This window comes from Lepus europaeus, chromosome 6 (genome assembly GCF_033115175.1).
Source record: "Lepus europaeus isolate LE1 chromosome 6, mLepTim1.pri, whole genome shotgun sequence".
Lineage (NCBI taxonomy): Eukaryota > Metazoa > Chordata > Mammalia > Lagomorpha > Leporidae > Lepus > Lepus europaeus.
The window spans coordinates 115,722,473-115,750,174 of NC_084832.1; the positions used below are offsets into that span (position 1 = coordinate 115,722,473).

Here is a 27,702-nt window from a genome sequence, read left to right on the forward strand (position 1 = left end):
TGGCGTAGGTACCTTAGCAAAGGTAAGAGTCGGTGAACCCAAGAAAACCCAGATTCTGTGTCATGGCACTTTCAGAATATGTTGACACATGAGTACTGTTTTTAGTTTTTTTTTCTCATTGCAAAAAATATGTGTGTGTGTTTATGTGAATATGTTTAACAAAGGTCGATGGCTTCCCATGAAAAAGCTTTAGATGATTAATTTTTTTGTTATACTACAGTGCTGATTATTTCAAATTCTAACTAGCATTTAAGAATTTTAATGGGCATAATAGCACTTGTGTAAAAAGAACTTCATCCCATTTACAGATCAAATTATAGCTAAAGCAAGGGCAAATATGTTTGGTATCTAAAACTTCTCTTATTTTCTACTAAACTATTTTTAAAAAATATTTTTAGGGGCCGGTGCTGTGGTGCAGCAGGCTAAGCCACAGCCTGCAGTGCCAGTATCACATATGGGCACTGGTTTACATCCCAGCTGTTCCTCTTCTGATCCAGCTCCCTGCTAATGTACCTGGGAAAGCAGCAAAGATGGCCCAAGTCCCTGGGCCCCTGCACCCATGAAGTAGACCCAGAAGAAGCTACTAGCTCCTTGGCTTGGCCTGACACAGCCCTGGCTGTTGCAGCCATTTGGGGAGTGAACCAGAGGATAGAAGATCTATCTTTCCTTCTTTCACTCTGTAACTCTACCTTTCAAATAAATAAATAAATATTTTTTAAAAAATTAAACTTAGGAGAGTCTGGTAACTTAAGAATGGAAATAAACTTCACTTGTGGGGCTGGCATTGTGGAACAACAGGTTGAGCCACTTCCTGCAACCCTGGCATCCAATATGAGCTCCAGTGCTGCTCAGCTTCTGATGTATCTCCCTGCTAATGAGCCCAGGGGAAGCAATGGAGGATGACCTGAATGCTTGGACCCCTGCCACTGATGTGGGAGACCTGGATGAAGCTCCAGGATCTTGACTCAGAATGGCCCAGCCCCGGCTGTTATGGCCAGATGGAAAATGAATTAGAGGATGGAAGGTGTATCTTTCTATCGCTGTGCCTTTTCTTCTTTCTTTCTCTAGAAACTCTGGTTTCAAATAAATAAATAAACCTTCCTAAAATCTTCATTTGTTTCAAATATTCTAATACACTCTCTACGTCCTGCAAAGAGAGAGGGAGATCTCTAATGCGCCCTTGCTTTTCCTGCCTACTAATCCAATGGCAAAAGGAAACGAGGATATCTAACTAACTTTGAAAATTGACATCATACATCTCTGAAACTCCTGTCCCCACACTGCAATCTATTGCTGGATCTTCTTCCCTCTTCCTTTAATTCCACTACTCTTTTCAGTTTTACCTATTACAATCACTTCTCCATATTGTGGTTGTTCCCCAGATGCCACTTCAAAGGCTAACAAATGTTATGTTACTTTTATTGTCCCCATGGCTCCAACACTTCCCAAGGTATTTCCAGCTCAAAGAAATAGACACAGTGTAGGCTTTCACAGAAAAGGGAGAATAGGAATGAATGTTATTAACCTCTGTAGAACACAGTGTGTCTCAGCTTTCACACTGGTGGTTCCTCCTGTGCAACTCAACTGGTCTTTCAGAATCCCACCAGGTCTACTGATAAATCCATGTGCAGACCAGATGTATCTTCTCTTGATGCTACAATTTAAAACCATGCTTTCTTTATAGACTAAAATCAGCCATCATGACAATGCACTTTCATGAACACAATTTAATTTCATTAAATAGAACTGCTTAAATCTGATTTCACAGGCATATTGTGTCATTCAAGCTATGGAATATATAAAACTTCTCAAAAGAGGAGACTAATCCTATTATTAGATGATCTTCTATTCCCATTAATTACATCATTATACAGTATTTAACAGTGGAAATGAACACTTTGTAGGATGCTCAAAGATTTAAACAGTTGATGAAAAGTACCTTTATTACAATTTTATTGATTCTCTTTTCAACTCAGAGATGAAATTTTAAAATCACTTGGACATCTGATAATGTTATCACTGACATTCTCAGCTGTGGGGGAACACATATTAACTGGGATGCCTGGAATAAAGTTGAGCCCATTTAAGCACCTACTTATTTGGTAACTTCTCCTTACTGGCATCAACAGGAGAAAGGGACCCAAAGCCTGTTTCAACCATACTAGGCATCTTCACCAGCACTGAATGCATTTGGTAGGGTGTCTTGGTACACAAGTGTCTCCTGGCATATCTTTAGCAGAGTTTTGGGTCTTTCATATCTTGATTGGGACTATTCGGTGGGGAAACCATGGCACAAAACAATCCAAGGAAAACCACAGCTCACGTTCAAACCAGGCAATAAGAGAAAAGGCAACCAGTCATCTTTAGCACAGAAAACAGGGCTAAAACCGAAGAGAGTCCACATCTCAACTTCTGGTTGAGAATCAGCACAAATAAATTCAGAAACAAAAAAGCATGAGACAAATACCCTTAGTCAGTGTTCTTTTGCTTTAACAAATAGCTGTTTTCAGTATTTACTTAACCTTTTTCTCCCTGGAGTTGTTTCCTGACTTACCTGCAGTTGGAGTGGGCCTAAGCCTGGTGTTGCTGCGGCGGCGGCAGCTGCCATGGTGGTTGGGATCAGCTGAACAGGGTAAGGGTCACCTAAGCAAGAGAATAATAGAGGCGTCAGCACCTTTTATCTACTCTCCACCTGCAAATTAAACTCATGCATTCACTCTTTCCAAAAGCCTTCTTTTGTGTGCCTTGCTGGGGCCTAATGAAAAGCTCTATTGTGCAGCCTTTTACTAACACTCTTTTCACAATTCTGGCTGAGAGAGGAATGTGAATAAAAGGCACAAGCAATTAAGGCGGAAACCTCATCCTTTTATCATGATGTATTTAGGAAAATGGGGGGAAAGTGTGCATTGATCAGACACACACACACACACACATGCACACACCCCTCTGACAATCTTGATATGAGCACAGCACCTTTTTGGCAAAATTACAGTGTTATTATAAAAGGAACTTAACTAAACTTACTTTTATTTTTAACAACTAAACACCAAATATTTAAGCCAAGTAGCTTATCTTTTGAATGCTACCGTATTGTCTTGATCCAAATAACCTCCTAAACAGTATCTTGTAAACAAATTCTTACCAAGGAAAATATTTTATATGTTTTTTAAACTACATAAAATATTAGAATCTTTTTTCATTTGAGATAAATGTTCACAAAAAGTATATTAGAGAGAAAACAGCAAACAGATGGCTTTCCCCACCCAGAGACTTCAAGAAGCAAAAAAAAAAAAAAAAATCAAAAATAATTTGAACTTTATCTTAAAGTTTTATAATTACAAGATCTATACAAATCTGTACACCACACACACAGAAGATAATTGTGCACATTTCCAGTGAAAGTAGAGTTTTGGTCACTTAGTAAAGAGGTAAAATAGACTTTTTGCATAAAACCCAATGATAGACTAATGGAGATGACCAGGGAGGTACTTGTTGAATGCCCCATGCATGACAAATATAACTTAAACTAACTTAGTCAATGGACTGCTTCAACATTAGTGAGTGCCTCATGTGTATTGGGTACTGCCCCTGGCACTAGAAACTGGGCTTTGAAAAAATACTATGCAGATGTGGGTTTATCAGAAATTCAGCAAAGCTCTGGGATTCTGGAAAGGCCCTCTAGCAGTGTGTTCACAGATTACATATCTCCATACTTATCAGCTTCTTCAATTTTATACTTGGTTGTGATTTCTCGCTTCAAATGAATATTCACATTTGTACCTAAGAGTGTGGGTGTACATACATGTATATATGCATATATTAGAATATATTATATATGCATATATGTGCTACATATATGTAACGTGTATTTTTTATTCTAAAGAGGGTACCCAAATTACATTTCGGTCCTCCTAATACTTACATCTACTTCTGCTGATCCAGCCCTCCCAGAATGTAAATGGGAAAAAGATATAATTAAATGGCAAGTATAAATTATGACAGCTACATAGGGTAGTATGTAATGGCATGGACTACGCTATGGGTGCTCCACACCTCATCTATGAGGTCAAAGATGCCCTCAAGAAGAACTCATGTCTTAGCTGTAACTTGCATTAAATGAGAGCTAACCAGGCACAGAAGGGAGGAAAGTATTCAAGGCAGACAAAGTATTTTCATGAAGATTCAGAGTTCAGTGGAGAAATGTGGTCTTAGCTGGATCCCTGCACTGCTGAAGTGCACAGCACTGGATGGGAATTATAGATCTATGGGCTAGGGTATGAGTTAGGTGTCCATATTATGTATGGTTTCACAAACAACATTAAAGAATCTAATCCTATAAAGGGTACCATGAACACAGAAAAAAAAAAAAACAAAACACTGAATAAGACTACTGCACTTTACTTGAAAACAGAAACAGAAATATGTTTAAGAGCAAATTTTTGATCTGGACTAGAGTGGTAAAAATGGAATGAAGAATAACAAGGAGATTTACGTAGGATTTAAGAAAGAGAACTGGCAAAACTTAATGACTGTTCACACATGGACTAACAGAAGACTCAAGGATGCCTCTCGGGTTTTGCACATGAACAAATTGAAGAGTGGTACTGTTTGTGGGTTTTGTAAACAGATTTGAGAAGCAAGACAGCCAGGTTGGGCCCAAGGTGAGAGGAAAGTTGAAGGGAGGGGAGGAAGTAAATGAATTACTTTGGACATCCAAGTTGAGATATTTGGTTTAGATGCCTGATAAACATTTTTGGATTGCAGGAAAGAAGTCCACATGGCAACCATAAATTTCAGTGTGGTTAACATAACTGGAAATAAGAGTGATAAGACTTGGCGCGACTTTTTAAGAGTTCACTGCAGATAAAAAAGATGATACTTTTAGATCCAAATTTTAAATTTTAACAAAATTCCCAGCCAATGTTCTTGCATGTCAGAGGTTGAGAACTGCTGAAACAACTTCTCTGAAGTACTTTGTAGTAGCTAGTCTAAAACGGGTGATTAAGAAAATTCCATCAAGAAGGTATACATGGAAAGATGATGGCATGCATGTGGGCCAATTACAAAGAATAGTACAGAGGGTGAAAAACTCAAGATTCAGAAAGAGGGGACGAACTGATGTTGCCTGAAGGACCTCCATTACCAGTTGCTATTTTAATTAAGTTGGTATTCATTTAATCAAAATGTAACTAAAACACTATCTAGTTTTATAAAGGGAAGTTTAAATTTTTTATTTTATTTTAGTTATTTGAAAGAGAGACAGAGACAGAGAGAGACATCTTTCATCCACTGGTTCACTCCCCAAATAGCTACAAAGGCCAGGGTTGAGGTTGAGCCACGCCAAAGAAAAGGGCCAGGAGCTTCCTCTGGGTCTCCCATGTGGATGGCAGGAACTGGGGACTTGAGCCATCTGCTATTGCTTTCCCAGGCTACCGGTAGGGAGCTGGCTTGGAAGTGGAGCAGCCAGCACTAGAACAGGTGTCCACATGGGATTCCGGCAGCTAATGCAGGTGGAGGCTAAGCCTGCTGTGCCACAATCACAGATCCAGGTTTAGATATTTAAAAGTTGATTTGTACTCATTAAACTAGCCAAAATAGCAAGTATGATTATAGTGTGACTATTAGACCTGATCATTCAAAAGCTTAAAACTATGTAATTAAAATGCATTCTTCATTTAATGAAGATAATTAAAAAATTATCTAAAGCAAAACTGTAGATGCTGTGGTGCTTTTCACAGTGATAATTTATTGTATATACTTTACTTTCCTGTGTAAATTAATCAATTGATAAGCACTTATCACATCTACCATGTGACCAGAACTCAGCAGGATACTGTGGGAGACAAAAAACAATAAAACAAGATAAATCTTGGTTTCTATTCAGAATGTTTTTTCTAAGTATGTTCTTATTTTAATAAGTACTGACCCCCAGAGGAGTCAAGACAGAACAAATCCTAGGCTTCAGCCTTTAGAGAAGAGCTAAAGGTGGAAATAAGAGTGAGCCAGTAGGCTAGTGCTATGGTGTAGTGGATAAAGCTGCCTACTGCCTGCAGTGCCAGCATCCCATATGGGCGCCAGTTGGAGTCCTGGTAGCTCCACTTCTGATCCAGCTCTCTGCTATGGCCTGGGAAAGCAGTGGAAGATGGCCCAAGTGCTTGGGCCCCTGCACCCATGTGGGACACCTGGAAGAAGCTTCTCACTCCTGGCTTTGGATCAGCCCAGCTCCAGCCATTGTGGCCCTATGGGGAGTGAACTAGTGGATGGAAGACACACTCTCTCTCTCCTGCCTCTCTGTAACTCTGCTTTTCAAACAATACGTAAATAAATCTTTAAAAGAGAGAGCGAGCGAGCGAGCGAGCCTTCAGAATTTTAGGTGGATTTGCAGATGTAGAGGAGGAGACACATTTTAAGTGGGGCAAAAAAGCATGGGAGCCGGAGTATGACATGACGAAGGGAGGAACAGAAAACGGGTTTAACTTTTGTGATGGAAGAAAGTAGAGGGAAAAGAGAAAGGAAACTATTCATACTAGTCTGGAGGAGGTATGGAGCCAGAAATTAAGCCTTAACAAGCATCAGTAAAGAGGCTGAGTAGTAGCAATTCTTAAAGATAACTGGGGTGCCTATGCTAGGGATACAAACTTACTCACAAATTTGAATTAACAGGCAAATACCCCGAAAAATATTTTGGGTACTTTTGCATTAGTAGCATCTAATCATTAATAACAAATTCTATGTACACTTAAGGCTTACTAGTTAAAATCTGTACTATCTCATAATACATATATATATATATATATTAAAGATTTGTTTACTTATTTGAAAGAGTTACACAGAGAGAGAGAGAGAGAGAGAGAGAGAGATCTTCCATCTGCTCATTCATTCCCCCGATGGCAGCAATGCCAGGAGCTAGGAGTTTGATCTAGATCTGCTACGTGGGTGGTAGGGACCCAAGCACTTGTACAACTTTCTGCTGCTTTTCCCAGGCCATTTAGCATGGAGCTGGTCCAGAAGTATAGAAACCAAGACTGGAGCAGGTGCCCATTTGGGATGCCATCCTTGCAGGGGGCAGCTAGGCCACAAAGCCGGCCTTATTCCATAAAATTTTAAAAGTATGTATTGGAATCTTTTTTCATTTCCTGAATTCATGAATGTGTGTCAAACTGACATATTTGTCCTGTTGATATGCATATCTATGTGAAAAAACATTATGCTCTGCTCATGCCGTGTTGCACATGTACCTAAGTGTATTTGTGTACATGAAATGTTCATGCAACATAAAAATTTTACAAAAAATGCTAAGGTTGCAATTGTGCCCCCCCCCCAAAAAAAATTGTTATTTTTAAGTCCAAACCTGCAGCACCTTGGAATGTTCTATATTTGGAGACAGAGTCTAACATGGTTAATTCTTGATTATTCAGAATTTTTTCTACAGACAAACTCTTCCTCTCTCCCTCCCTCCTTATGGAGCCCCCTCATTACTTGGTTAATGAAGCTCCTAGGGCCACTGGTTGCTATTCTCACCTCAGCTTTTATACTACCTTGTCTGTTTAAGTGTTTACTGGAGGTGATAATGGAACAAACCAAAGCCTTCACCAACCAGGCAGTCAACCAAATGCTGGGATATACTCAACTCCCTACCCAGGAGACTGTGGCTTGAGACATCACCCCATACCAGCAGAGTAACCTGTCACCCTATTAGAGCAGGAAGCAGCTTTAGAAGACAGACCATCATTCCTCCACCCCTCCTGGACTTTTGGGGCCAATGCAATCCCATACAACATTTGCGTTATAAAAAACAACAGGGGGAATGTTAGTAAAATGGTGTGATCTGATCTCCAGTGCCATCTTAAGCCCCAGGCACCATCTTAGGCTCTGATCCCCATTATTATCTTGCACAGAAACTTCGGTCCTAAGCCCAGCATGACTTGCTAAAAATCCGGTAACCACACGGCCCAACCACAAGCGTCCTCTCCAGCCCCACCTTAATGGGATTCACCGTTCTCACTTCCCTACTCCCTGCAAGGCTATAATAGGATCTGCTTCCCACACACAAGCTCTCTTGACCTCTCTCTCTTGACCTCTTTTCCCTTTCACCCTCTCCCTCCAGCCTGTCGGGTTTCCCTGACCCAACAATAAACTTTTCCTTTAAAAATAAATAAAGTGGTAATAAGGTAAAATGAGGTCACATACATGGGCCTTGATTAAACATGTTCTGTGTTCTTATAAGCCCAGAAACAATAAGGACACAAACAATACCGATCCTGAGATGACTAGGTAAGGACACAGAGAGGTGATGACCATGTGTAGGCCAAGGAGAGAGGCCACAGGACAAATAGTCCTGCTGATGCCTGGACCTCCACAACTGTGAGAAAGATCTATTTTCCTTGTACTAGCCACTCAGTCGGTGCTGTCGCATTATGGTCACCCCAAAAAAGTCATACAATATGTTTACAATAGACTTGTCAATGTTTTTGGTGTTGAAGTAAACTGCAGGCAATAGAAGACCAGTAATAGGAATTAAAGAGACCATGACAGCTTTCCTTTTAACCACTATACTTTCTGAGATATAAATATGTAATCATGAACAAGATGTCAGCTAATCTCAAAAGGCATGTGGTTAAGGAGCCACATTATGTATTGTGTTTGTATACAAATACATGTAACTGAAAGGCTGTCTACCTTAATATGTATTTTTCAGGACAAGAATATCGAGAACTAGTTTGGTTGAAATCTATAAAATCACTGTGAAATGTTCCAACATATCCTTCAATCATTAATTAAAGACATTCAAAATATATTATATGAACATTTCTATTCTAAAGAGGACATAGAATCCATTAGATTTCATGAACAAGGTCAAGGGCAGTTTTGAAGGCAGGGAGAAATTCAGACACTACTAAAAAAAAAGGAGCTTTTATTGAAGTAAATACTGTCATCTATTTGTGTCATTCCTCAATTAACTGTATTAAGAAAATATTACAACAGTATTATTTTGTAAATACTTCATGAAGTACTCAGCAAAAATCAGATAATGGAAAAATCTGACTTTTAAAGTTCAGTCATGTGTAAGTTATTCAAATTGACTTAGGCTAGTTGAAAAGTAATTTTTTTTTTTTTTTTTACTTTGCTAGGTTTTAACCATTTGAACAGTTTTTCCTTTAGCCTTTCCAAAATTAATTTGCTTCATTTTTCAAGGCCAACCATGGAAAATTCTAGCTCAAAACTAAAATTTTCAAAAAAGCTAAAAAATATACCGAGGTACATTAGTGAATTGTTTTCAGAGAACCTAGTTTCCATTGTCTGCAGAAACAACCGATATGGTTAGCATTAACCCCTCAGAAATCATCTGAGTTGCCTCACCAATGTATCTATGAACACTTAGATTAACTATCTCCAGCCATACATGGAAAGATTTGTTTCTACACTAGATAGCAAAAGGTAAGACAAACATTTTTTTTCCAACAGGTTTATTTAGGCTGAGGAAGATTGTGACAAACAGGTGCAGCTTTGGTCAGGGTCAATGACACATATCCTTCTATCCACTGAACTATTAATACAAAGTTCTGGAAAGTTTTAAGGCCTTATCATCACAGAAACTTGAAGACCCATTCCTTTCTAGGACTTTAATGGTTTTTTCTTTGATTTTGTTTTGCCCCCTTGACAAACATCAGATTGCCTTTCCTAGGTGGTTGGAAATATAAAAACTAAAGCTTTCATACACACACACAGACACACACACATTTCCCGATTTAAAAGAGTTCCCATTCAAGTGAAGGGGATAACCATTGTAAAGCAATCCAATAATACAATTAGCAAAATAGGGGAGTGTAGAAGAAATTCTGGAAACTACAAGGGATGAAGGTAACCTGAAAGGAGACTAAGTGGTCAAGGAAGGTCACTTGTTAGAATGTCTCTTGAAAGATGGCCACTTTCATCAGCAAGTGATACTGCATGATGATTTTACCACCTGCGTTTCAAGACTTCCATCAGACAGGAGGTCACATCATAAGCCTGCAGCATTAGTGCAGTTGCAATTTAGTGCAACCAGCACGGCCGTTACTAATCATCTTCTCCCGTCGGGACTTAAAGCCACCCTGCTCTTACTACTCTAATTTCCAGGTAGAGGGAGGTCAGTAGGAATCTAAGATGAGAATCAAGTTAACAAAGATCATCTTGGTGGAACTCAGGGAGCAAACTGCTTTCTTTCATGTCACCATCTGATAGAGGAATGGGTGTCTCTTCCTCTTGGGAGCAGGCCCCTGCCATTCACAGGGGGAGCTAAGTAATCCCTCTCCTGTTCTGGTCCTTACACTCAGGGCTACTCGTAAAGCCCCCGGGGAATCTGCTGTGCAAGGGGAATGATGTGCTATGCTGCTGAAGCACCTAGAACTCTCATCTGGCAGAGCCTTGTGCCTTACTTTGGAGGCAATGTTAAGACACAGCAAGATGTTAAGTACAGAAGTGATATATAGTCCGATTGGGGTTTCAGATAGATCAGTTTTGTGGGCAGAGATAGATCAACTACAAGAGAGAGAGATGAAGACAGAGACATATTGACAACTACTACAGCAAGTCCAGTGGGAAATGACAATGGCCTGAACTAATCATGATGGAAGGAGAGTGGGGAACAGCTTTGGGAAAAAGATTGGATGATCAATTTGATGGGAGAAAAGGTACCTAGAAAAAAGTATGATGGAAAAACATAGTTTGGGCTTGTATTCTACATTGGCATACATTTTAGGAAAGAAATACCATTCTTTTCCCGAATAATCATCCAATTACTCCAATATCAAATTTGAATAATTCACTATCCTTTTACTGATTTGAAATGCGTGCTGCTAATGTTTGACTTTTAGAACTCTGTTAAAAATATACTACATGAACATATATATGTCATAAAGATACGAAATGTATGTACATGTGTATATAAATCTAAGTCAGGTATGATATTATTCAAATTTTTAAAAACTCAATAAAATGTCCAGGGTGATCCCTGAGTTAACGAGTACTACAGTCATTACTATTTTAGCAAGGAAAGCATTAAGTTTTAGGAAGTATCATTGACTATTTTGAAGCACTATGCAAATACATACTTCAATTTTCATAATAGATATATCCACTTAATGTTTACTCAACTAACATGCAACAAACCATTACTAAGTGGCAGACACAAAGAAATAAAAGATACAACCCTTGCCTCTATAACATTTCAGTTATGAAAATAAACTATATACACATGGAAAGTGAAATAAACCATCAGGGCCAGCGCCATGGCTCACTTGGTTAATCCTCCGCCTATGGCACCAGCATCCCTCATGGGCGATGGTTCTAGTCCCGGTTGCTCCTCTTCCAGTCCAGCTGTCTGCTGTGGCCCGGGAAGGCAGGGGAGGATGGCCCAAGTGCTTGGGCCCTGCACCAGCATGGGAGACCAGGAGGAAGCACCTGGCTCCTGGCTTTGGATCGGCGCAGTGCTACGGCAGTAGTGGCCATCTGGGGAGTGAAAGGAAGACCTTTCTCTCTGTCTCTCTCTCTCTCACTGTCTAACTCTGCCTGTCAAAAAATAATAATCATCATCTCCTTAGATACAAGCACAACTACTACCCATCCTAAAGATAATTATATTTGTAATTCTTTATAGTCTACTATAAAATCCTCTCGAAAGCCAACATCTATCTACTTTCTCTCCTCTTCTAAATTTTCAGAAACTAGTCTCTAATAACAGTCTCAAATTCTTCTCCAAAACTTTCGTTCTCAATCCACACATTGTTTTGGGAAATGCTTTATACATTTAACAGTGACCTCTAAATTGCAAAATTTTAAATGGACATTTTTCTGCAACAGCTGATTCAGTTAATGATTTCCTCCTTCCCTCACCTCTTCTCTGTTAGCTCCTTGGGGCTGGTCTTGAGGCTCAGTAGGTTAAGATGCTGCTTGTGATGCCTGCAGACCAAACTGGAGCACAGATTCCAGTACGAGCTGCTGTTTCCACCTCACTGAAGTGCCTGGTAAAGCAATAGATCACGTCCCAAGTACTTGGTTCCCTGCCACTTTCGTGGGAGTCCAGGATACAGTTCTTGGCTCCTGGCTTTGGGGAGTGAACCAGCAAATGGAAGATCTCTCTGTATCTTTTCCTCCCTCCCTCCTAATCTTCATCCTTCTTCTTCTTTTCTCTCCCTCTCTCTGTCAGCCTTTCAAATGAAAAAAAAAAAAAAAAAAAAAACTTAAAAAAAAAAAAATGCAGCTGACTCTGTGGCAGAGGATAAGCCTGCCCCTGCAGGATGGGCGTCTCATACAGACTTGGTTCCAGTCCTGAATGCTCCATTTCCGATCCAGCACCTGCTAATATGCCTGCGGAAGAGCAGCAGAAGATGCTCCAAGTGCTTGGGCCCCTGCATCCAGTGAGAGACCTGGAAGAAGCTCCTTGTTCCTGGCTTCAGCCTGGCCCAGCTCCAGCCATCGTGCCCATTTGGGGAGTGAACCAGCAGATGGAAGATCTCTCACTTTCTCACTCTCTTTCTCCCTCCATCTACCTTTCAAACAAATAAATAAATCTTTTAAAAAAAATGCTCCTTGTTCTTTAAAAAAAACCAATCATGCCCAATGTGACTTGTGTATTTCCACAACAGCCTGTCCTTTCTTTCTTTCACTCATTCCTTAGGGTCTAATCCTCAGTGCTTGACTTTTCTCATGTTATTCACTTTCTCTGAATGATCTTATTTAATCTCAAGGCTCAAAAACCCATCACACTAACATATTCCAAATTAACCAGGACAGTCTGGTTCCCTCTCATTAGGCTTTGAACAGTCCTTCCCAGGTGTCCCATTCAGGAGTTCATTTCTCACGTATGCAAAACGTAATTCATCGTCTTTCTTCCAAAACTCGCTTCCTCTGGAATCTGTATCTCAATGTAGTAACACCCAGTCATCCCCGCTATCAAAGTAGCCTTGATTTCTCCCTCCCTTTCACCATCCACAGTCACTAAGCTTTGTTCTCCTTAATTCCCACTCTTCTGTCATTCATTTCTACTCAGAGTCTCTTCCCAATCATTCTCCCAGGTTCTAGTCCTCTGCTAAAAAAAATTATTTTTCCATGCAGTTCCAGTGGCATTCATTACAGGCACTCAATGTTCTCATCTGCTGTATTTAAAGTGTAATAAATATTTATTGATTGTATGTATTATATGTTAGGGGCTGAGGTATACAACAGCAAACAAGCAAAGCATGTCTTGATGTGGATGGATGGAGGCATGCCAGTATGAACACAAAACTGGATTTTTAGTTCCTCTAGCATTGAATGTCTACAAATAGTTCTTTGAATTAGTCTCTTACATGCTTACATGACTCAATCATTATGTATGTCATAGCCTACTCTTGCTTTCTTGTCTTTATCCAGCATGGTTTTTCTGTCTGGAACGTTCGTTCTGAGCGTATCACTCTAACCAAACAACTTCACCTGCTTCAATGGCTTCTTTCTTTAATATCTAACTCAGGGCTCCCTACACAAAGCAGCCTTCCTGAAAACTTCCACCACTCTCAGATTTCAATTAATTCCCTTTCCAAAGATGACTCTTCAAATGCTATAAATACGTGTCACATAACTGCTTATATCCTTGCCTTAATCCATGGAGGCTGCTATAACAAAATACCATAAGCTGGGTAACTTATAAACAACAAACATTTGTTTCCCTCAGCTCTGAAGGCTGGGAGGCTGAAAGTCAAGGTGCTAGATAACTTTGTGTCTGCAGACTTTGACTGTTACCGTTAGTCATGCCACCCTCTTGCTGCACCCTCACACGGGCAAAGGGGTAAGGCAACTCTCAGAGCTGCTGTTCCAAAGGCTCCACCTCACGAACTAATCACACCCCCAAGGTCCACCTTCTCCCATCCAAGTACTAACCAGGCCCGACCCTGCTTAGCTTCTGAGATCAGACGAGATAGGGCGTGTTCAGGGTGGTATGGCCGTAGACAAGGTCCACCTTCTAATACCATCACTGTGAAGCTGAGAATTTCAACACAGGAATTTTGTGGGGGACCAAATCATTCAGACCACAGCATTTCTAGTCTCTGAAACTAGACTATGAGCATCCTAAAGGCAGAGATCATATCACATTCATCCTGAAACTTTTATGACTATGATGCTTGTTGAACGACTAAATCAACTCAATTAAGGAGTTACCACAAATTGAACAAGTGAGACAGCTTTTTTGCTTATCAAAGCATAAAGTCTAGTAGAGAAAAACACATTACAAGTAAATAATTATACAAATAAGTAACAAATTACATCTTTGTACAGTGTTTAATTCAAACATACAGTGTTGAGCTTCAGTTCATGAAAGGAAGGATAAAAAATGGAGTGGGACAGAGGGGCCTAGAGTTGGGGGATTTCGGCAAATTAGGACACAGCGAAGAAGGTGGTTAAAGAATAAATGAGGAGTGGGCACTTGGCACAGCAATTAAGACATCGTTTTGAACGGCAACCTGTATCAGAATGCCTGAGTTTGAGTCCTGTGTACGCTTTTGATTCCAGCTTTTTGTTAACTTATACCCTGGGAGGCAGCAAGTAGTGGCTCAAGTTCTTGGGTCCCTGCCACCCATGTGGGAGACCCAGAAGAAGCTCCTGGCTTCAGCCCGACCCAGTGATGGCTATTGTGGGGATTTGCGGAGTGAACCAGCAGATGGAGGACTGCCTGTCTCTCTCTCTCTTTACTTTTCAAATAAATAAATAAACAAAAATTAAATTTTAAACACATATATGAGTCCCCTGTAACATTTCCAGACAATAAGTATTTTAGAATATTTAATAGCTCATCTCTTTGGGAAATTGTGATTCTCTGATTTGTGGCAGCTAATACATAGAGTACAAAAACGTAATGTGTATGAGTGAAACTAACATCTTGAGATATGATTATTGTTTATAGCCCTTGTTTATCTTCCTGCTAAAAGGGAAGTTCCCTTACTGAACTTATTATTTAGTGGAGCATTAAGCCTGTGACTCCAAATTAAAAATACGTTACTACAAAATTTTTTCTTAAAAAAGGGAGGAGGGAGGGAGGGAGAGAGGGAAGAAAGGAAGTATCATTGTATTTGTCCTATTAATATTAATAAAACATAAATTATTAAAGAGGAAGCAATTCATAACCCTTGGGTATTACAAGTAAATATATACATTTCTGAAGTCTTCAAATGATTGGTGTTCCGTTCACTAACAAGAATCGATTCTTATGATATCATTAGAGCACCTGAACACAATCAAGGTATCCCACAGAAGAGAAGTTACATATAAACAAATAATCAAGATGAAGTCCTCCATCAGTGGGGTTGTTTCACATCACTTCAGACTTTCTGAAATTAAAGCAAGTCGGTATTTGCTTATTTATAACAATAAGCTCTGCTATTATGTGCCTAAATTATCCTGCATCATGGTGCATTAGGCTAGGTGCACCATAGCTAAGTAATTAGATTTAAAACAGTGCTCTTAAACAGCCTTGTGGAACCCACAACAGTTAAAATGGCAAACATGTGAAGCTCAGGCAGTTTCCCTAAAAGCAGAAAATCTGCAAAGCCTTTTTAGATCTGCTAGAATAGGATGGTATAACTGTAATACTTGCAACTTTTTATGAGAAATGCTAATATTTTATTAACTTGTGGAATTATAAGTAATGAAAATAAATATTTCATATGAATTTTATTTCAGAGACTAAAATTCATAAATTAGCTCTTGTTTGATTAAACAGGTATTTTAAAAGAAGATACTATGAGGTAATTGTTCATAACTATTTTGTCATGGGCTAACTTTCCTCAATAAGTGATTGTTAAATAAAATATATTTTATGACTTTTTAATGTAGCATAGCAAATGAAAACTTTACCCTATTTAATTTAATAGCTACCTAGATGGCTACTCCAGAAAGAGATTAATTTATGAACTCGTTAAGAAACATCTCTCAGAATGGGAAGACATTTCTTCATATAAAAGATATTGCATTTTTTCTTTACCCTTTTGCCCATCAACTGGAGAGTTCTAGTACCACTGAAAATTCCTGGATTAATTATCTGAGAAATCTTACTATCCCTGTTGGATGACAATGATGTAAAGAAATCCCCTTTTCCTTCAGTATTCCAGCATTACTATAGACGCATCATTGAAGCTGTTGTACAACGACCCATTTCAAGCTACTCAGAGAATCATTAATTAAAGAACTGCTTCTACATCCTGATCTATATTCAAACATCATGTCTAAATTTTGCTTCTGCGCCTTATGAGGAAATGAATGGTATAAAGAAAAGGCAGCTAGAACGATTAAAGCACTAGAACGTAGGAATCTGGAGGAGAAGTATTGTTATCAGAGACCAAACTTATTGAGACCAAATCAAAGTGCTATTTCTTTTTATTTTCTTCTTTTCCTATGAAGGCTTAGCAGGCATTTAATCTTTTGATACCCTGTATAGTCAATCCTTCAGGTTTCTGACCGACATCCCAAGACCTGGCAGGTGCCCAGAGCCTGTGCAGGTAAGGACATTAAGCTTCCCGAACCACTGTCACAGTAACCCTATGGATACAAATTCTGCGTGATGCCAGACTGTTAGAATGTGGCTTTTTAGATGTGTGGAAATTAGGAAGTGTTATGACACCCTCCCTCACCTTCCAGGGAAGTGCAAATGTTTGGTCACAACTAGAGTGACCTGGAATAGACAAAATCCTGAGCTTTTCACTGTGACACTTTCTAGATTTTCAACATGGGGTTATATATGTAATAAACTGAATGGAAACACAGCTGCTCATTCCATGTCAGCTTTCAAATGTCCTGAGGAAGTGGTAGGGCTGACATGACCGTGGCTACATGAGAATGGACACAGGTGAGGCTCAGGGTGGAAAGTCTCCTGCCCAAGGACACAGGTTATTCTCAAACGGGGTTCTGACAACCAAGGGCTGTGACACTTATTTGATTCTGTTTTCCTCGCAGAGATATGAAAGCCAGACAATTACTATTTCTTGTCAGAAGCCTGATGAATGCAGACTCATAGAAATACACAGACCCATCCAGACTGAAAGTTTATAGCCTCCACTGACCAATAAAAAGTGCCTAAGAAATTACAAGCAAGCGATAGGTTAAAAAAATGCTAAAAGAGGGACACAATAACTAAAGTACAATATTCTACAATGGAGTGGAACTGGCTATGTGAGCCATTCATTTGGGGCAAACACATGCATACAGAAATGTTCATGGTCATGAGGTTTGAAAATGTAAATGTAGACAAACTTAAATGTTAATAACAGAAAACACAAAATACGGTGCACCTAGCCTAATGAAATATGATCCAGGACACTTTAGGCATAGAGTATGGAGGAAAAGAGATGTTTAATATACACATACGTGCAGACAGACACACATACACACACAAAGACAGAGAGACAGAGAGAGACACTGCCAAATGCCCAAGACAGCCAGGGCTGAGGCAGACCAAAGCCAGGTACTGGAAACTCAATCCAGTTTTCTCACATGCGTGAGACCCAACTATTGAGCCATTATCTACTGCCTGCAAGGGTACACAACAGCAGGAAGCTAGAATTGGAAGCAAAGCTGGGGCTTAACCCAGGCATTCAATTTGGGATATGGGATTCCCAAGTGGCATCTTAACCAATAGGCCAAACATCCACATCTATGATATGTATTTTTATATTTTCAGGTCTACATAGCATTTACCATCACATACATTATATATGAGGTTATTTCCAAAGGTCTGTGGGAAATGGAGCTAAAACCTAAGTTTATTTTGGGGTAAAAAAGCTGAAATCCATGCATGTGAGGTCTCAAAAAATTCATAGAAAATGCATAATGTAAAAAACTGCCTCTCATATAAATGGATCTCGAATTTTCTGCCCTAAAATAAACTTACCTTTTACTTCTATCTTTCAATGAACTTTCTGAGGTGCCCTCATGTTTTAGAGTAGTTATTATATATATAAATGTATATCATATGATGTATATAATACAGATATTCTCACATACTTTAGGTTTCTACTTCTAGCTGTGCAATAAATCATACTTATGTCTATACCTAGCTCTGAAAACAATGTGTATCAAATTGTTAACAAGTTACCACTGAAGAATGGGATTATGCTAATGTTTGAATGTAGGTAGGTATCTTAGTTCTTCTGTTTATTGTGTCTATATCATTTCAGGTTTATGCTATCAACAATTTCTACTTTTAATATAATAGAAAAATATGAAAGGTGCTCCAAGCTGATGATATGTTTAAAAAAATTAACACATATTCTTTGAAGAGCTAATCACTCTAATTCTAATGCACAGCACGGAGCCCCAGGTGAGGATTACATCCCCCTTTTCCTCTGCTTATTTACAGAAACACTGAACTACCAGGCTGTGACTCTGTGTGATCCTGACAACACGTTTCCTGCTTTGTCAGTGTGATAAACAGAGGCCACGCCAATGATTGTTAGCTTGCGATTTGGTGACTGTTTCACTGCTGATTGTCAGTGACCCGTATGTCAGTGACACAGCTGACACAGTTAAAGCAGAAATTAGCATGCAGTCTCCTAAAATGCCAGACACATGGACCCTTTTGCACCAGATATATGTAATGGAACCCATATGATACCCCTATGAAACAATGAAACATATGACATTAACTAAAAACAGGAAGACATCAGCAAATATGCCTGAGGACGTTTATGGTATTTAACTCCTAAACATTAATTTTATTGTGGTGTATGAGGAACTAATTAACTGAGAGTTTCCTTTTATATTGGAAGCGGAAATACTGTTTAGAAAACTGATGAAGAGTAAATACAGCAGATTTTAAGTTTATTAAGCGTGGCTCATCGACTTCTATTTATTAAGCTAATCTAATACAATTAAACATTTCAATCAGTCTTTCTATGACTATTTTATTGAGCACATTTCTGAAAAAAAAGAATCAATGTGTTAAAAATACAGACTTAGTATGTTACTGTAGTTCTAGTTCCATATATGGAAAATAGCAAGCAGGTATGTTTTCTAAAAATGCCATGATCTTCTCCAACATGAGCTCTGCGGAACGGGCAGAGCTCATTTTTTTCTAATATATTAAAGGTAGAAAATGACAATGCACAAAGTTTTTAAAAACTTGTTGATTCTGGCACTGGCACTGCGGCGTAGTGGGTAAGGCCACCGCCTGCAATGCCAGCATACCACGTGGGTACCAGTTAAAGGCCCGGCTGCTCCACTTCCGATCCAGCTCTCTGCTGTGGCCTGAGAAAGCAATGGAGGATGGCCCAAGGCCTTGGGCTCCTGCACCCACGTGGGAGACCCAGAGGAAGCTCCTGGCTCCTTGTTCCTGGCTTCGGATTCATGCAGCTCTGGCCGTTGTGGCCAACTGAGGAGTAAACAAGTAGAGGACTCTCTCTCTCTCTCTCTGCCTCTCCTTCTCCCTCTGTGTAACTCTTTCAAATAAAAAAAAAACAAAAACAAAAACAAAAAAACAACTTGGTGATTCTAATGCAGGAGTTATGGCTGAGGTAGTGTCAAACCAAACACCTCCATCAGCACTATGTTACTTTACTTTGTGTAAACAGTTCTTTCCTAAAAGAGAGGAAGCCCCATTGAGGTGTTGCAGAGTGAGTTCCATTCTAGATAAGATATAAAATACAATTAAATGCTGGGTGGGGCTCTGAAATCCTAACATACCCAAAATAAATAGGATCTGTGTTTACATTATATTATCTGTTCTAGTATCTATCATTTATAAATAACTTGCTAAGACAGATATAGTGTTCAGCATTGTTTCCTATATAATCTTATGTAAATGCTGAACAATTCAGCAAAATAATTCTTTTAGTCCATTTTGTAGATAAGAAAACTGAAACTCAGTAACGTAAATAAAGACAACCTAAGTAGCAGAGTGAGGTCAAAGGATACTTAAAGTCCACAAGCTCTCATTCTAATTGTCTCTCAATTTGTAACTGCCTATTTGACATGAGGCTCATTAAAGCAAACCACACAAAAAAACTGAAGGCCTGAAGTCATACAGACAAGGGATACAATGGGCACACACAACTGTACCAATAGACTGTGTCTTCAGAGGTAAGTACAAAACAAATTCTGTTATGATATCCTGTTCTGTAGATGACGATATGGGAAGTTTCAGGTTTAAAAAAGTCACCAAGATTTATGTATTAAAGAAACGTAGAGTTAAAGGGAGAGACAGTCTATCTTCCATCAGCTGACTCTGACTCCTCTCTAAATGGCTGCAGAGTGAGGGCTGGACCAGACTGAAGCCAGGAGCCAGGAACTCCATCCTGTGTTCCTGCGTGAGGGGCAGGGACTCCTGTTCATGGGCCATCTTCCCACTGCCTTCTAAAGCTGGATTGGAAGTGGAATAGCTGCAACCTGAATCAGCACTCTGACAGGGGATGCTGCCCTTACAAGCGGCAGGTAAACCCATTGTGCCACAGTGCAGCACCAATCACTTAAAAAGTAAATATACATCAAAGCGGGCTAAAACTTTGCAAATTTTCTTGGGTTAAAGCACCATCAGTGGTTCAATAACTTTTTTTTTTATGACAACTTTAGGTCAAAAGAAATCTCTAGCAACTCAATTTTATTAAAGAAGAAAAGTCAAAACAACCTAACTATGGCAGTGTGTGTGGTTTCTTTTGGATGCCTCTGTATTTCCTTGGAAACCTAAAAAAATCTCATGTGCCCTTATGAAATAGCTACTGCACCCTGGGAACCAGGGCACACCGTTTAGGAACCATACCATTCTTTACTGGATCTTTAGCTGTTTGACACATTCAATTTGGCATTTTGAGCTAACGTACCAAGTCAGCCCTTTTCTCAACCATTTATTTTATATTGTATATAGAATATGGGATGTTTTATTGCATTTTTTCTGTAGTTTTTTTTTAATTTCCACATAAAATGTCTTCCTGTCAAAATTTCTAGCTTCTATGATAATTATACGACTGGAAATTCCACAGTGAAGCCCAAAGGAGAAGGGCAGACGACTGCAAGCGTTAGTAACGGGGGACGCACCCACGTCTCTGCTTCTAAAACACATACACTGGAGACGCAGCAGTGAGCCTCAGCCCGGAGCAGGACGAAGCGGCCAGCAGGGTGGTATGTTCAAGAATGTGGTATTCACCAAACTTGGCTCTTCAGCCACCTTATGGCAACAAACTCGCAGTGTTCTGGAGCCTAAAATGTCGGGCTGACACACATGCACATTCAACACGATTCCCCTCCGTTTAAGGTGGATTTTTTTTTTCCAAGATGAGCAAACACAAAAGCAGTATTCTTTCCTCCAACAGAAAGCTGTTCTGCAGGTGTCACAGGTGTTTACATTTTTGTTCACAACTATGTGCCTGATGCCACTTCCCAGCGCACAGGTGGAAGTTCTTGGTGAATGGGTTAGGATTCTACTCGGGCTTTCCAGCAGAGGCAAATGGACCATATCCGGGCAATTTTCAACCATGCGAAATGTACTTGAACCAATTCATGTGTACATCGAGCTATTTTACAGCTCAGAATGGGAACCGGAGTTGGTTCTTCCAAAAAGTATTTAAATCGATGTAATGACTATTTCCTGATTACAATGAGCTCTTACCCATAAATACAACTTAGAATTTTAATTATGTGTTATAAAAATATGTGCTCACATACAAAAACTTACTTGACAGTTTTAATAGAACTGACAAGTTAAAAATACAGGTTATTTGAGCAATACTTTTTTCTGTGAATCGAACTGGCCTATAAGTGAAAGTGACTAATTAAGCAAATGGTTTTAAATAATTAAAGTTCTTTGTTATATATGTATGGGTGTTTAATAAAAGTAATGTTTTCTGTATATAAAATGGATTCAATTTCATAATACATCTTGTTTTCATCTTATTAGAAGTATTTAATTATTATTAGATTTTGAAATCAGTAACTAGAAATGAATCCATGAAGATGTGTGGGTTTTTTTGCTAGATTTCATCAATGCCAAAGGCCCAAACAAAATATGAAAATCTGGTAATAATGTATGAATGTTTGTAAACTGAGCAACCTACTCATAGTTAAGTGTGGATTACAATATTCTTTTTGTTTTTAAAGATTTATTTTTTATTTGAAAGGCAGCGTTAGAGAAAGAGAGAGAGAGAGAAAGTGAGAGAGATAGCTATCTACCATCTGCTGGCTCACCCCCGAAATGGCCACAAAGGCCAACGTTGGGCCAGACTGATTTCAGGAGCCAGGAGCTTCATGCGGGTCTCTGGTGTGCATGCAGGGGCCCAGGCACGTGGGCCATCCTCTGCTGCTTTCCCAGGAATATCAGAAGGAAGCTGGATCAGAAATGGAGCAGCCAGGACCCAAACCGGTACCCAAATAGGATGCCAGAGTTGCAGGTGGCAGCTTAACCCATTACACCACAATGCCAGCCCCTACAACAACCATCTTTAAAATTTCAATCTGGAGCTGGTGCCGTGGCTCAACAGGATAATCCTCCGCCAGCACCCCAGGTTCTAGTCCCGGTCGGGGCGCCGGATTCTGTCCTGGTTGCCCCTCTTCCAGGCCAGCTCTCTGCTATGGCCCAAGAGTGCAGTGGAGGATGGCCCAAGTGCTTGGGCCCTGCAACCACATGGGAGACCAGGAGAAACACCTGGCTCCTGCCTTCAGATCAGCGCGGTGCGCCCGCAGCAGCGCGCCGGCCGCGGCGGCCATTGGAGGGTGAACCAACGGCAAAGGAAGATCTTTCTCTGTCTCTCTCTCTCACTGTCCACTCTGCCTGTCAAAAATAAAACAAAACAAAACAAAACAACAAAAAAACTTCAATCTGGGGCTGGCATTGTGGTGTAATGGGTTCAGCCACCATGCAATGCTGGCATCACATATGGGCTTTAGCATGGACCCTTGCAACCATGTGGGAGACCAGCATGAAGCTTCTGGCTCCTAGCTTCAGCCTGGCCCAGCCCCATTCTTTGCTGCTATTTGGGGAGTGACCCAGCAGATCAAAGGTCTTTCTCTCTCTTCCGTTCAAGTAAATAAAATAAATATTTTATTAAAAAATAAAATAAGACTTCTATCTATCCAGTTTCCTCTCAAATTTCTGGCTTTACTGTATGCCTGGGTTCCACACCTGCCTCTGGCTCTGATCTTCGGTTTTCTGCTAATGTAGAACCTGAGAGGCAGCAGGTGATTGGGTTCCTATAATTGGGTTCCTGTCACTCATATGGGAGACCTGGATGGAGTTCCTGGATCCTAGCTTCTGAGCATCTCCCTCTATACCTCTTGCATCTTGCACTACTGTAGGCATTTGGGGAGAGAACCAGTGGTAGAAGCTTTTGCTCGCTGTCTCTAACAAATAAATAATGCATTAATTTTTAAAAACACATTCTTATATGGCTTAATGCAGTGCATTATAGCAGCTAAGAAAGCAACTATATTTGTTTCTCTCTCTTCCACACCATATTTCTATCACTGTATTACTTAAAGGGCAAATACATCTAACTAAATGCCTTTTTCCCAAAAATATGAAATGTCAACTCAATCTGTACTAGTTTAGTCCCTCAACTTGCGTTTTTATTTATTTATTTACTTATTGCAGCTGGAAATATTGAATATTTCCTGTTGAATTCCAGAGATTTAAAATCTTATTTTATGTATTTTATCAAGACACATCTTACGAAGAGAAAAAGGATCTAGATTTTTAATAGCAACACATAGTGTATTTTTCACATTTACTTGAAACAAGAATCCATAGGAGCTGGTCAGTGTTTTGGGCTGGGAACTACGGAATATCATTCAACACAAGTGGCAATCACACAAGTAACACGCGGGTCACAATTAGGGAGGGAAAGTCCCAAGGAAGAGAGGAGGTGCTGAGACTTCTGTCTTGACTCCCTTCCCTTCCTGTGTTGTGATCAGGGAGGAGATGTTCAGGGCTACATATGGCTCTCACCCAGCCACAGCCTCCCAGGGCCAGAGCGTCCAAAAAGGTGGCGCTTCGTTTGCTGCTGGCTTCTGCTTTGTTCTAGAGCCTGGCACGATGCCAGTTTCCGGCTCACCTGCCGTGCTAGGGCTTTATTCTATTTTATCTCCAAGGCTGCAAAAGAAGTGGTATCATTTATAACCTTAAGCCTTGAAGACACGAATATCAAATGGTTAATAGACAAACCATTTCAGAAAGGGAAAACCCTCTCCATGCTATGTGACATTAACACCAAAGAAGTGCAGTATGCCAGCTCTGTCAAATGGGAGTGAGGCAGTGGTGCTCTGACCTTTTCCAGGCCTACAGTTAGGCTACTGTTCATACTCAACATGGTTTTCTCTTCAGCACAATGTTTGCTAATGGGACTTACTTCTGCAGTTGCCTAATAGTTTTTTTTTTTTCTTTTTGGAAAATAGAACTGGTCTATATGTATGTATTGCAGGTGCAGTCAGGCAACTAACAATTTTAAAAACTGTCTTTTTCTTTTCATTTTAGTAACCAAGGTTACCAAAAACACATTGGCAACACGTGTTTAACATGAAAAATAATTCCTTAGGAAAAATGAAACAAAATAAAACAAAAACCTTTCATGATTGAAACTCAGAATTCAGTGCAGCAAAGGAATTTAAAATTCTGTTCTTAAATTGTAAAAATATTTAGTATACATAAACACAGTTTTTAATTACAAAAAATATTTGGTGTGTCTGGATGAGTCAATGATATACAAAGGTAGGATGCTATGGCAAATAATATTTAAATGAATGAACCAAGAGTCCATAATGAAAACAACATTTGAAAGCACAGGAAATCAAAGTAAGGAGAAAGGTTTGCAAAAGCTGAATAAAAATTTCAAGGAAAAACATACTAAACAAGCAGGAATTTTCACAGTTCAGAAGTTGGGATCACTTTTCTGTGAACTTCAGAATGGAAACCTACTCATCCTAAATGGCTTTAAATAATTAAAATATTCATCCCATTTCTTCAAAATGATATACAGAAAGATTTCAAGACAGGAATAAATGTTAAAATATCAGATGTGAAAAGTAAAAAAAAAAAACCTCACCTAGAATGGACTTCTAGGAAGGGTGGAAGAATCTCTTAAGTGCAAGGGCATGGTAAGAAGCTAACAGGACAAGTTATGCACCTGTATATGAGTGTACTGGAATTTAAAAACAATATTCTGTAGAAATGTTGGAAAAGAAATAATTTGCTACTTTTCTCCCATACCCAAATTCTTCTTTCATCAGTGAAAATATCTCAATAAACTTGTTTTTTCACTATCCCTCTGGCCTTCACAATGGTGCACTACAGAAGCTTTTTAGCTTAGGAAGCTAGCCCCTCTTTGGAAGAGGATTTACTGTTTTTTCTAACAGAATATAGCTGACATTTTTGATATTTAAATTTTGAAAGATGAAGAATTACTCTGCTTCTAAAACTAACCATGTGCAATTCTGATTTGGGTGGAAATGAGAAAAGGCCACAAAATCATGAAACCTAAAGCTAATAAGCAATAAAACAGTGATTTTGGTGGAACTTATCACTATGTTGCTTCTAATAAGTGTTTATTCATTAGTTTATCCAAAAAACAGCTGCATGTTGTACTAGAAGGCAAGAAATTAGAATAAGAAGGAATGAGCACCTGCCCTCATCAACCTTACAATTAAAGTGAAAGAGAAAATATACAGTTCCCTAAAGAAGCGGGAGAAGGGACCCAGCCAAGGTTAGCCAAGTGCTCCCTGAACTGAGTTCCAAGAGGATCAGTTAAGAGTGAACATTAACAATGCAAGTCCTAAGACAAGAAAGAGCATGGCTTGGACCAAGAACTGAAAGAAGACTTGTGAGAAACGGGCTGTAAATATAGGGAGGAGACAAATAATGCAAGTCCAACTAATTCACATTAGGAATTCTGGGTTTTATCTTACTGAGCAATGGAAAGCTATTGAAAAGCATATTCCTATCTTTCCAATGCCAAAAATAAAACGAACCCCAAATTTACATTCATATTTTAAGATATATACTAGAAATAGAAATTGTGAAACTGAATTATAATGAGCAAATATTGGCTTCAGAAGCCCAGAAATAATCTAAGTTCTTTTAAATATCAACGCAAATCCTTTCCACACCTTCTGTGGTGTTTCCTCTTTAAATAAAAGTGCTATATGGGTGATCTCATTTCTTGGTGTGGCAGTAATATTAAATTGCCTAGTTTAAAGCCGTGCCCTCCACCCACTCCCAAATGAAAACTCAATGATACTTACTACATCCAGCCTTATAGCTGAAGCCTGGAGGAAGGAGGAATCCTTGCTGGGCAGCTGCAGCCAGGGTCCGTTGATCAGGAGGGAATACGGGGATCATTAATGGCGGCAGCTGACCTTGAACCTGCTGAACGTGATAGAGCGAATCAAAGAGAAGCAGTTTTGGTGTTCCATGCTTCCCACCCTCCTTATATCATGATAAAAGAAAATCACATATTCAGTTCCAAATACTGGCACAGAAGCTCGCCAGAACCCTTGGCCAGAGGTCATACTTGCGAACTACCTTGCATAGGAGATCTTGGAGTTGGGAGGTGTTGTCAGATTCAACCTCTAGCCTGATGAACATTTTCCCTAAATGATATCCTGCACAGTGATGAAAACATCACAGCTTTGCATGGTAAGACTTCTTACTACACTAATGCAATGGTTTAAAAGTCACACCCTGGAAGGATCTGGTAAACCCCACCAGTTAGGGCTAACTCTGCCTTCTGAAATGAGAAACTAAACCTGTAATGTTTTATGTATGAATAGCACAGCAGTTTGAAGGTAATCTCTCAAGTTCACATGTAAGACTGAGACGTTAAAACGTCTCAGTAATAAAATTGGAAGAAAATGGGGAAAATGACTAAAAACTCTCCCCCCTTTCTTCATAGGAGAGGTTAACTGCTGCCAACAGAGAACAAACTTTCCCATGGCCTTAGAATTAGTCAGAACTGGATCTAGATTCCAGGGCCTCGAATACTCATTTACCCTTCCTTCCTTCCTTCCTTCCTTGCTCCCTTCCTTCCTTCCTTCCCACCCTCTCCCTATCTCCTTCCCTCCCTCTCTCCCTTTCTTCATCTATCCATCCATCCTTTTTTGAAGGAAGTGAACCACTCCTCAAACTCCATGGCCTTTATTTTCACCATCATCCTTGGCATAACCTCTAATCTGCTGATGTTTAAGAGTATGGGAGTCACATTAGTTAGTAAATTATCCAGCACAATGGAGTAAGTATCTTCTTTAACTGAAGAGAAATTTCCAGAAATATAATTTAATATAATCATTTCTGCAACAGTGTTACGATATAGACTAATGTAAAGGCTGTCATTAACTAAAATACCTACGATTAAACTTTTCAGTAAATATTGAGGCTAGGTTATGCTGGTGATCATTAGCATTTATCAGTGGGGGAACGTTAGAAGTGACCCAATGGTAAATTTTCATAGCTTAGCTTAGCCTAAGTACATTAACGCTGTATTTAAGGATGCCAGGGCCTAGTCCCAGCATCAGCAAAGGGGGCTAAGTGGGTGGGAAAAAATCTTAGAGTAGATTAGCTGATGAGCTCGCCTAATGGAGCTAAGTTGAACACGTTCTTGTCTACATGCAATAAAGAATTCAGAGGCAACACAGAGAGCAGTGCTATGCAACCTAGCAAGGCTTAATGAGGTAGGGCATCTCCAGAAACGATAGGCCCCTCTTCTAACAGAATCCAAGAGATAG

General features: G+C 39.5%; 1 protein-coding gene across 7 annotated transcripts in view; it reads right to left on the bottom strand.

Moving 5' to 3' along the window:
- Window positions 1–27,702, bottom strand: part of SOX5 (SRY-box transcription factor 5) — a 786,191-nt gene that overhangs the window by 105,747 nt on the left and 652,742 nt on the right. For 4 of the 7 annotated variants that reach the window (XM_062194939.1, XM_062194940.1, XM_062194942.1 and 1 more), the window contains 2 exons: window positions 26,224–26,347; window positions 2,555–2,643 (listed from right to left, as the gene is read on the bottom strand). In XM_062194939.1, the coding sequence (XP_062050923.1) occupies window positions 2,555–2,643; window positions 26,224–26,347 (213 nt within the window). The remainder of the gene's footprint in view (window positions 1–2,554; window positions 2,644–26,223; window positions 26,348–27,702) is intronic. The other 3 variants (XM_062194941.1, XM_062194944.1, XM_062194938.1) reach the window with 1 other exon arrangement.